General features: G+C 30.6%; 1 protein-coding gene across 9 annotated transcripts in view; it reads left to right on the forward strand.

The window, feature by feature from the left end:
• The window catches only part of Rbcn-3B (WD repeat-containing protein Rbcn-3B), a 409,024-nt gene that overhangs the window by 53,122 nt on the left and 343,161 nt on the right, over nt 1–12,741 (forward strand). For all 9 annotated transcript variants that reach the window (XM_075355583.1, XM_075355582.1, XM_075355590.1 and 6 more), the window contains 3 exons: nt 2,302–2,384; nt 8,979–9,138; nt 10,009–10,229. In XM_075355583.1, coding sequence (XP_075211698.1) covers nt 2,302–2,384; nt 8,979–9,138; nt 10,009–10,229 — 464 coding nt within the window. The remainder of the gene's footprint in view (nt 1–2,301; nt 2,385–8,978; nt 9,139–10,008; nt 10,230–12,741) is intronic.

The following is a 12,741-nucleotide window of genomic DNA, read 5'->3' on the forward strand; positions in this document are numbered from 1 at the left end:
AAGAAATCAGCTTCGATAAGCCTTTTTGCTTGTTTAAAGTTAGGTTTTAAGTTGGAATTTGAGTCAGACTAAATCAGATGAGGTAACCCTAATGTTTTATGTGTAATTTTTCCTTGTGGTAAAAGAATTGCAGCAATTCCTGTAAAAGCAATAGTTGTACTTTTTTACCTTTTGATTGCAATAAATGCCAAAGAGTTATATAAATATAAGTCTTTCCTGAACTTCCCAAACTGTCAAGATAAAAAACCTTGTTAACAGTTTCTTCTGAATTTTGTTCAGGTTCAACAGCTTTTAAAACTTCTGCAACCGCAACTTTTTGTTTGTCATTCAGAATTGAATGCATTCGATTACCAATATCTTCATCAAAATCAACAACCTGATTCACGGTTGGAACATCTAAACTTTTATCTTCATGTTTTAATAATTTTACAATTTCACAATAAGTTTTTTTAGTTGCTCTTCAGGGGAAAACTGGTCTGCAGAATCTTGTACCATATCTGCCTTGAATTGTTCCTAAAGATTTTCAGGTGATAATGGTTGACAATGAATCAAAAGCCTAATGAAAAGTGAACTCATTTGGTATGGTAAAAAATTAAGGCTGGCTTCATTAAGGACTTGATACCACTCATCATCTTCAACTAAACCTAACTCAAGACACACTTCAGTGAATGTTTGATAGACTCTTCCATCAGCTGTGTTTAAGTCATTGTAACTTTGTACACCTGTAACATGCTTCAAAAGTATTCTAAGATGGAAAAGTTCCTGATTTGTGGGAAAACCGAATACATTCTTCCAATGAAATTAAAACACTCTATTTTCTTGGTTCCCATCTAAATTGCTTTTTATTCCTTGACTAGCCGGCGTTAATTAAATTTTGACCTTTAATTTCTTTCCAAGTGAACTTTTCAGGAATTTCATGGTAAAAATAATTCCTTGCATTTGGATCTTTGGTTTAACTCAAAATAATCTAATAACATTGTTTCTGTATCTAAAGCAGCTTGTAAGCCATCAGTTTTGTCTGCATCAACAAAGTTTATTGTTTGTTCATTTGGTAAATGTACTGTTAAATGACAAATTGTTTGACTTTTGTCTTGTAGTTTTGAACTTAAAATTCTCTAAATGGCTACAGATGCACCCATGTAACAACTATTAAAAAATGATTCACATTCGTTATAATCAACACCACCATCAACAATTTTAATTGCAGCTGAGTCATGACTTTTAAAAATATATTTATAGAGATATTTTACAGATTTTATAGAAGATACACCTTTGATGTTTATATGACAATTTAGTAAAAGTAACAAATTGGGACAATGAGGAACAATGCAACGATTATCACCAATAAATCCTGATTTTTTTTTTGTAATACTTCTTTCATTACGTCATTGTGTGGTCTTGCATATGATGGGGATATATTTCTTCATCAAGTGTTGTTTGCTCTTGAAACAATTTAGGAAAATGTTTAGAGCAATGTCCATCTTTTTTACATTGATCTTCACAAGGTCCATGAATCATATGAGTTGCAACTAAGTTAAATAAATTAGGATAAAGTTCAAGATCAGGAAGTTGAGTACTGATATATTGATCAGTTACTTCTGCAGTTCTCGTTTTGTAATCGATAAATAATGTGACTAAAATATGGGTATATGGGTCAAATGGAGTTTAAAATTTTCTTGCATATGGAACCACACATTGTACTCCAGTATATCAACACTTATAAAAAATTGTTTTTTTTCTAAATAACTAATTAAAGTTTTTCGAAATCTGTTTATATGAGGTGGTTATAAACTTAAGTTATGATATTTTTGGTACTCAGTAAGGTGGCAGCCTTTTCAAAAGTCGAAATTGCATAGCTTAGGTTTGATCTCTACTTCTCTTTCACTCTTGCAATAAATAAAGTCACGTAAAATCATCAGATTTGTACCACGCGAACATAAATATGAGGAACCTTACAGTGAAGAAGAAATTAACTCTTGTCAGGTAAAACCAAAATAACCTTTTATGGGTATTGGCCTGGGATTAGTGATTTTACCATATTCTATTGAGTTAATTTAACAAGATCATACACTTGAAAAATATCTAGTAACCTGTTGTGCATATGTAATTTTGTGATATTTAAAAATATTTAGTACGGTTAAATAATATTTTATGTCACATACGAATGTCATTTAATGTTATATTGTTACATATAAATATGTAACAATAATTATGCATTGTAGTTATTAGCTGCTTGACCTCTTTATTATTTTAATTTCCATTACTATCATTAAATTTTATATTATTATTGTTATGTTTTAGGTGTACCTCCATTTATTAGCACCAGTTTAACTCAGGCATGGGCTGCAATGAAACCATCTCCTGTTGGAATTTTAGATCAGCTGGTAAGTGAAATTTGTAGTTTTTCATCTTTTCTGACCATCTTTTATTTTTATTCTACTATTTTTCTTTGTGGTTGCTGTTTTCAATGGTGTTAATTTTTATTTGCATATATAAATACTTCTTTCGGTAAATAGGTGGGGGTATGTTGCCCTGCTCACTCACAGACTCCCTTTCAACTTTTTTATTTATACTTACTTTTGTAGTGGAATGGCTAGTTTTTTACTAGCCATTCACACCATAAGTGCGAGCGCACTGATGGTGTAGCAATGGAGACTTGTTTTCAACCTCCTTTCACCAATCGTATCACTTCAAACGATCTCGTCTGTTTTCTGCCTGAAGAGGATGGTATATGATGAGTGGCAAAGTAAATGGAATGCTACCATGAACAATAAACTTCACCCAGTTAAGAACAATGTATCACTGTACAGCTCCTCATGCAGAAATAACCATCGAGAGGAGGTTATTATTCGCCATTTGCGAATAGGGCACACTAGGCTCACTCATGGATATCTGATGACTAAGCAGATGCACCAGTTTGAACTCACTGCAACTGCCAACAGTTCACCATATCCTTGTGGATTGTATCTATTATATGGCACAAGTTTAAGCTTTGGGCACTTAGGTGTGAACTAGTCTAGAGGGTAATGAAATGTTTTCTTATGTTTTATGATTTCTTTGGGTTGTTTATACAAAAGTATTTCAATTATTCTAGTGTGTTTCAGCTATTTGCTGTAAAGCAGATTGTAATTTTATTACTTTTATTGCTATATATATATATATATATATATATATATAATATATCTTTGTTTATAATAGCAAATATGTCGTGTTTGGGTGGTGATAATGTAAAAGCATTTTTCACCCAAAAAAAAAACTTTACTGTGAGTAATTATCATTTTGAAATTTGTCCTGTAACATTGTGTAATTTTTTATATCATTTCTTACATAATTTTTGAATTTTTTTTCTCTCACTTACTTACTTACTTTCATGTGTTCGTTTATATATTAAAATGTAAATATTTCACTGGACAGTGAAAGTAAATATTGTTAAATATAAAATAAGTAAATCATCACGAAGTAAATTTTAAAATGAAATTTCACTATTAAAATATACTGTTATTATTTCTGCTTATGAATTCACTTAAACAAATTTTTTACATGGAATCTACTGAAGATTGTGAGTCTAGAGGGGCAGCATGTGACTGTATAATGTCAAGTGTACATGCTAAATCAATAATCAAAGCAATTCCAGTTCAGTTGGTCTATACATAGGTAACAAAGAAAAGATTTTAAAAATAAATAACGATTTTTTGTTATAGAAGTATTTTTAAAAATTAAATTTTACCTCAAAAATCTATATAACATTTTTTTTATTGAAAATTCATTAATTTTTTTGTTGTGTATATAAAAAGTATTCTTAATTCATCATAATTTCTAAAATGAGGTCTAAACCAATATATATATATATATATACTCATATATAATTTGTAAATATATACACAGTGCATTCAGAAAGTTGCTGTACACTAGAATTATGGAAGTATAATGATGAAACTTGCTTAATTATAGCTTTGCATTTTTATTTCATTATTTTTTAGAAAGAGATATTACAATAACTGGAATAGTTTATAAAAGGTGTTAAAAATTACCTCTTTCAACATCAATATAATGCTGCACACATTTCAGTTGTTTTCAAATACTTCAACCAGCTGATGTACTGGAATGTTCTTACATGCCATTATTGCAGTTTTTACTACATTGTGCATGGTTTGTTGTGATACACTGCTTGTTTTGCTGCTCTCCCGTAGAAAGTAATCTGGAGTAGTCAGCTAGGGTGGTTGTGCAGGCCGCAAACCCCTCAAAATGATTTGTTCACCAAAGACATTTCATAAAGAAGTCATTAAACTGTTAGCAGTGTACTGCCATAGTCTTGTAGCAAATCTTGTTGAAACCAACCATGATTGATTCAGTGTCTTCAACAGAGCCTGTTGCCCAAAATGTTTTGATAAGAGTTCAAACTACACTGCAGTGAAGAACAGCAGTATTTGGAAACTTTTCAGAAAGCTTGTGCTTCACTAAATCAGTATACTTGTCATCTTCACAAAAGACATGTTTAACAAGAGAAATGGGTTTCTCTACTGAAAGAACCATTACAGTTCTCCCAGCTATTGATTCTTATAAATGAAACAACATGAAATGAAATGTGCACGTTCAATCACAACTCGACAACTGATGTCTTGGTTTATTACTGAGCAACACCCAATGAACCCATAGGATAACCAACCTTATGCCAAAAGAACAGAATACACCACATAATTCTAAACATACTGCACAGTGACTTTCCAAACGCACTGTATATATATATAGATATATACAGATTCTATTAAATAAACTACCGTGTAGGGAATATTGAAATAGACATATATAAAAAATTAAGCTAAGATATGTCTTATCTCAATATTTTGTACTAGATGGTTTATTTAAATACAATTTAACAATACAGAGGAATAATATGAATCCTAAAAAGATTAATTTCAGTAAAATAATGTACATTATCTATACATGTATACAGAGTGTACCACAAAGTTCTCCTGGGATTTTCATAACCTATTCTACTCGTGAAAATAATGGAAAAGTTCATATAAACATATGTTTTAAAACATACTTGCTTCGTTTGTAAGTTACGGCTGGTAAAAATTTAGTTCAGATTTCAGCTAGCCAGGTGAAATGAGATTGTACTGAAATCTTTAGAGCATTAATTTAGGGGCAGTTAGTAATTTCTTATGGTTTTTGACCTGAAAAATCAAATAAAATAATAAATCTCAGAACCGTATCTGTAGTAGTTTTTGAGAAATTTGGGGTGAAACCACTAAAATGGGATAAAAAAACTTTTTTTTTATGCTTGTTGTACAATAACTTTGTTAAATGGATAATAAACACCTAATACTTCTAAACAAAACATACAGAATTTAATTCTGAACAAATTTATGTAAGGTAAGTTAAATAAAACAAAGAAAATTTAGAAAAATTCAAATTTTATTTGGAAACAGCACAAAAATGAGCCCACCATTTTCAATACATTTCTTGGCACACTTCTGTACAGATTTTGTTGTTCTTTTTAGTGCTTCAGGGCTGTCCTTAAGTTGCTCAGCCGCATCCATAATGGGAACAATTAATTCCTCAAGAGAATGTATTTTTCCTTTGTATACAATATTTTTCATTCATCCAAAATTTAAAAGTGTTACATCAGGTGATCTTGGTGGCCAGGAATGTGGACTTCCACAACCAATCCATCTCTAGGTAAATGATGATTTAAGTAAGTGGAAATTGCACAAGAGAAGTGGGAAGGTGCACCATTGTACTGGAAGTATACTTTGTAACTCAGTGCTAGAGGAACATCTTCAAGCAGCTGTGGCAATTCTTCTTGAAGAAAATGCAATTAGACGTCAGCATTTAAGCAGCCAGGTAATATGAACAATCCAAACAGCTGACCGTGAAGAAGGCCGCACCATACATTGATGTTAAATTGATGCTGAAAGTTGCCTTTCACTGTTTCATGAGAATTTACTTCTGCCCATGTATTGCATAATTTTTTGATGCCATCTCAAATGAAATTTGCCTCATCGGTACACAAAACATGCTTGTAGAGTTCTCAATTTGTATTACACCAGTTGCAGAACTCCAAGTGAAGTTTTGCAATGGAACGTGAAGTGACTATCTCCTGGATGTAGATGTTGAACTGGCTGTTTATGATAAGGATAAAACTTCTTTCGTTTAAGTACCACCAAACCATCAAATGGGAAACTCCGATCCACTTAGAAAGACATCATGTACTGAATCTGAACTGTATCGATAATAATTTCATCAACATCATGTTGGACACAGATCATTCATAGATGATATGAATACTAGGTAGTGAACCTATTTCCTGAAGATGGAGAAAGTTGTGCTAATAGTTTTGGGATGTAGAATACTGTGATTCAGAAAACATATTTCATATTCTACTACAGCATCTGTAGCATTACCATACACACCTCCAAAATGAATACCATGTCTAACATATTCCTCTGTTGGAAATAATTATGGTATTACTTCAATGGCTAACCAATCATGTTCAAATTAAATTTCTCAGAAAACCTTAGCTGTCAGCACAGTTCACAGTACCCAATATACTTAATGTACCTTACAGAATGATTTAAACACTAATATATTGTTGCACATTGTTGATTAGCTGTTGTTATTTTATTGCCAGTTTTGAAGTAATAAATTTTAAAATAATTTATTATATTTCTGACATTAATAAAAAAATTATCTAAATAATTTTTATTTATATATTTTTATTTTACAATTGTATTTAATAATTGTTTTGTTTTCATTGTATTTTGTAATTACCATTTTTTTTTTCATTTTTTAATATCAATTTTTAACAGTAAATTTTTTTATAAATTTTTCATATCAAAAAAGAATTTGGTTTTTGTTTACATTAAATAAGTACTTTTCTCACAAATGTAGCAATATGCTGTTTCTAAATAAAATTCTAATTTTTCTAACTCATCTTTGTTTTATTCAACTTACTTTAAATCATTTTGTTCAGAATTAAATTTGGTACAAATTTTGTATAAAGTTTTATGTATTTAGTACTCATTTAACAACGTTATTATACGTCAAACATAAAAAAACAAGGTTTTTTATCTCAATTTATTGATTTACACCCCAGATTTTTGTCAAAAACTAATGTAGGTATGGTTCTGGGACCTACTTTATTCAATTTTCAGGTTAAAAACCATAAGAAATCACTAATTCTGTCCCTTAATTATCGTCCTAAAAATTTCAGTACAACCTTGTTGTACTGGGGGTAGCTGAAATCAGAGTGAAATCTTTCACTAGCCGTAACTTGCAAACAAAGTATTCTAAATATATGTTTATGTGAACTAGGTGTGATAAAAAAATAATTAAATTTTTTTTAATTCTGGAGGGCTGTGTCTTTTCAACTGAGTTCATATATTTCCTACATAACAACACTGTATAACATATATCAATATTTTCAGACATATTAGATGCATAGTTCAAATTTGGGAGACAACTAATTAGGACATATTTTATTCATTTTGTTTTTAAAATGATGGAATAAAGGATTCCCATTAAATTTTGCATTAAAAATGGAATAAAGTGCAGTGAAAGGGTAAAAGTGTTAGGGAAAGTTTTTCTGCAAGGATTTTTTGTCAACACCAAGGTTTATAAGTTATATAGAGTGGTTGCAGGATGGCTGTGAAGAAGTTGAAGTTGACAAGGATTTTACATCCTAACACAGTAACAGACAATGAAAATATCAACTAAATAAGGAACATAATGATCAGTAACCATTGACTCACTATTAGAGAAGTTTCTGAAGAAGCAGAAATTTCTTATGGTTTGTGTGAAACAATTTTGATTGATATTTTGGGTATGAAACAAGCAGCAGCAAAATCTTCCAAACTATTAAATTTTCAACAAAACCAACTTTGCAAAAACATCACAGAATAGTTATTAATTGATATCATTGATGGTTAAGAATTATTCAAATATATTATAAAACTTGATGAAAGTTTCTTGAAGAACCAAAACCAAAAAAATCACTCCAAGTTTGGTCTAATGTTAAATTTCTCCTTGCTGTGTATTTTTTTACAGTAGTTTTGTCCATTATGAATTCTTACCACAAACTGTACGGTCAACAAACAATATTGGTTAGTAGTTTTTCTCTGTTTACCTGAAGCAATCTGAAGAAGACCATAAATGTGGGCAAACAATTATTTCCACTTTGAACCACGATAATGCTCCAGCTCACACTTTACTATTAATTTGTGATTATTTAGCTAAAAATAAGACTACCCTGATGCCCCTCTACATTCTCCAAGTAAAAAAAATGATACATTCTTCAGAAAAAGTAGCATTTCAACATCAAGTAGCAGGCTAACATTATAGCCTACTACCTTTTCTTGTTCCCTTGCTTAATAGAACATAAAGGACATTGATTTCCAACAATAGGTAAATTAATGAAAACAAATTGTCCTTAAACCTATACAAAAAAATATTTTTCACAAGTGTTTTGAGGATTGGAAGATATGTTAACATATCAGAACACAATATAGAGATGTGTTGTATCTCTTAGATACTAATTTGAGACAGTTAGTATCAGTATAGAAAAATAAGTAAATTTTTTGTATAATTCAAATTTTTGTCACAGCTTATATTTTTATCACATTTTGTTTATGTATAACGTAGTAATATATTCATTAAAAACCAACTAATGCTCTAAGATATATTCTGAATTCATGTTAGGTCTAGCTGAGGGGGGTCCTGAACATGCAACACTAGTGGTTTTTTTTATATGTAGAGAGAAAAAATATATATTTACAGATCAATGACTAATTTTATTTTGTATTAAATGCAGGCAAAATTATATTATACATATAATTAACTTTTACTTTTTTTGTTTTAAGATTAGTAAAAAATGTTTTCTAAAATTGGGCAAAGGAAGTTGTATTATATTTGTTTTTAAAAATGTTTCAGTTTATATAATTTCATATTAATGATTTTGCTGTTATTTTGGTGTTTAGGATTGTGGAGAAATGGCTGGTGTCAAGTTAACTGCCAGTATCTACTTACCACAACAAAGCAGGCTTGTAGTTGGTCGGGAAGATGGAAGTATTGTTATTGTCCCTGCTACTCAAACTGTTATGTTACAGTTACTTCATGGTAGCCATCAGCAGTATGATGGTGTGTAATTAATTTATTAATTTTTTTTTTATTCATAGATTACACTGTTTGTTCATTCTATTATACAAGAAGCAAACATCACTTTTTTTTTGTTGACATAAATAACATTATATTTTTCATTTTTCCTTCAAAATGATTCTTCGTAATTAGGTAGTCTTTCATATGCCATAGAACTCATATTTATAGGTAAAGCTTTTCAGTTTTTTTTTATTTTATAAAAAGATTTTTTTTTGTCTTCAGTCATTTGACTGGTTTGATGCAGCTCTCCAAGATTCCCTATCTAGTGCTAGTCATTTCAAAAAGATTATTAATTATTTAAAATTTTCATAAAATGGAAGCGTAAGTTAATCCAATAGAAATCTTAGTCACTAAGTGTATTTTTAGCCATAGATGTCTAGTTTTCCAATTTTTTTAGAACCTCCTGATAGAAACAGAGGCCTTAGACAGACTTGCAGTTAGATTGACACCCTCCCTGAATGGCAATAAAAAAGAGGTTTCCAAAAAACTACTAGCAATAATTTCAGTTAAAATTACACCAGTGGTATATTTTAGTCACCTGCCACGTACAACTACAGTAAACAGTGAAGAAAATAATCTGCATGTAGCCAGACATTTTTCATATGAGTAAAATCTTTCATAGTTCTCTGAAAAATATTTCTTTTTTAAATGTATAACAGTTTATTATCAAATTCATAATTTTATTTTAAATATATTATTTTTCAGCTATGCACTTAATAGATTAAAATTGTTTTCATGATTCCCAACTTACTTTGTGAATTGATTTCTATTTTATATTAAACAGATTTAATTAGCAAATTAATTTTAATTATCACACAACAGTTATTTTATAATTATTTTCATGTTTTGTAGATTGGCCTCCACATCAAGTTCTGCTGGGTCATGCTGGGAGAGTGAACTGTTTGTTATATCCTCATCATGTACATCCACGTTATGATAAAACACATTTAGTCTCAGGAGGAGTAGATTTTGCTGTTTGCTTATGGGATTTGTATGCTGGAACTCTTTTGCACCGTTTTTGTGTTCATGCCGGCGAAATTACTCAATTACTTGTTCCTCCAAATACCTGCAGTGTAAGATTTCTGTATTTTACTATATTTAATTTAATGATTTAAATTGTAGCATCAATTTTAATATAATAGTTTACATATAAGGTGTGTAAAATATAAAATAATGTTTTATAATAACAATTAAGAGTACAGTCCAGCTAATCCTAACTAATTGGGAACAAGCCCTGTTCAGATTGCAAAATTTTCAGATTAACAGAAATTATTACAATGTAATAGTAAGCAAAAAAATAAAAATCATTCAATTCTAAAAAAGCAAGTTCACTTCTGCATCCATGCACACACAAGGTTAGTGACAGTGGTGAATTGTTTACATTCGTCAGTTCGTCATACTGTACCATACATCATTTTATCAAAATATTTGACAGTTTTATGACCTTTTTTATGTAGTATTTTTTCTTTTTATTATTTTTGCCTTGTTCTCCTCACAATATAAAACAAATTAGAAATACAGTCCTGTACATAATACGCACTTTTTATAATACAGTACAGTATCTCTTTTATTTCTACAGTACAGCGTATAAAATTATACATATGTACAATACATTGAGTGACTTAGAACAGTTTGTTTTAGAAACAAAAGTTTGGCCTCTCAACTGATATTTTCCAACATATCACATTACTATGTCTGCTATGTCTGCTATTATTGTGTCAGTTTGGATGTACCTTAGTGTCAAGTAAATTTGTGTTTTAGTAGCATTTAGTTTTAGCGTTGAAGTTAATCTTTATGTGAGTACTGTACATACTTTATTGTAACATTTAGTGGTTGGTACAATGGCTAGCAAATGGAAGCATACTACACGTGCACTTAAAGATAAGCTAGAAGTTTTGAATTGTTTAGATAAATGTGAGAATGCAACAAAATAGTCATGGAATTCAGTGTAGGAAAAGCCACAGTTAGTAATTGGAAGATAAACTGTACAAAAATTGAACAGTTCTGTGCATCTTCTTCAAAAAAAAACTCTTGAAGGCCGACATACATAGAGACTCTGTCATAGTATGAAAAGGTTGATGAAGCCCCTTTTCTGTGGTTTACACAGGAGAGAGAAAAAGGTCTTAAGTGGACCTCTTATTCAAGAGAAGACTATTTATCTCAATAAATTGATAAATGGTGATGATTCATTTATTGCAAGCATTGGGCGGTTAGACAGGTGGAAGAGATATCACTGGATTCACCAGTTAATTATCATAGAGGAGCTGTCAGCAGATCATAATGCGACACAGGAGTACCAAACAGAATTTTCTGATTAATTATTATGGGAAAAATATTCTCCCCCAACAAGTCGTACATTGCTGATGAAACTGGCTTGAACTTCAAGGCATTATCAACAAAAAATGAGCAAAGAGTGTTTTATGTTGATGGCTTGTAGTAATGCTGGGGGAGATCACAAACTACCTTTAATGATGAAGATCAAAAAATCTGTAAAGCCCAAGCATTCAAAAACATCAATATGAAGACTCTTCCAGTGTGTTAGAACCAAATGAAGGCTTGGGCCTTCATTTGGTTCTAGGATTCATTTGGTAGATGGATATCTTTTAAAGGAATGGTTTCAAAATTAATTTGTTCCTACAGTAAAACATTTTAACAAAGAAAATGGTTTACCAGCAACAGCAATTCTGTCAATAGACAATGCTACATTTCACCCTGACATAGTGTTCTAACTTGTGATAAAATCAAGGCAGTCTTCTACCTCCTAACATTACACCTTTATTACAACCTGTGGATCAGGATGTCTTGTAAACTTTAAAATTGCATATAGAAAACATTCCTAAGGACCCCCATAAAAGACAGATACGAGTTCAGATTCTTTACTTCAGCAAAAAACAAGTAAACATTAAGGATGTTTCTTATTAAGCAGCCAAATCATGGGACACTGTCCCTGAGTAGTGCTTATGAAAATCTTTGAAAAAATGTAGCCGACGCTCAGCTTTGTAGAAAGTTCAAATCGGAAAAATAAAACACAACTACTTGAGCTTTTGTACATGAAATTCCCAGTTGTGAAGAAGCAGTCGACAATGACATAAATGTATGGATGGCAGATGATGGTCATGAAAATCTTTTGGATGAAGAGATTGTGGCTACTGTTACTTAGCAAGACTCTTGAACAGTATGATGACGAGGCCAGTGGTCTCGACAACTTATGCAGAGACCAACTTATGACAAATGTACAGGTGGCAGTGGCCTTGGACCTCACCCTTCACTATGTCAAACAATATATCGAAGCTACATCTTGATATGTTCATGTGGTAATGAGGCACAACATTGCATCATTTAGATTTACTTCACTATTCCAAAAAAAAACTGATTGAATTTATTACTTGTAATAAATAATTTACGTTGTACAGTATCAACAAATTGTAAATACAACATAATATTTTTACATTTTAAACTTTTTAATACTTTATGGTATATTTTTGTAATATCTGTTTATGTTTGTATATGTTTTCAAGAATTTGTTTCAAATTAACATGAAATTTTTTATAAGCAGTAAAAAACTGTGTTTTTCGTGAAGTAAAT

The sequence above is a fragment of the Lycorma delicatula genome, chromosome 2 (genome assembly GCF_047948215.1).
Source record: "Lycorma delicatula isolate Av1 chromosome 2, ASM4794821v1, whole genome shotgun sequence".
NCBI lineage: Eukaryota > Metazoa > Arthropoda > Insecta > Hemiptera > Fulgoridae > Lycorma > Lycorma delicatula.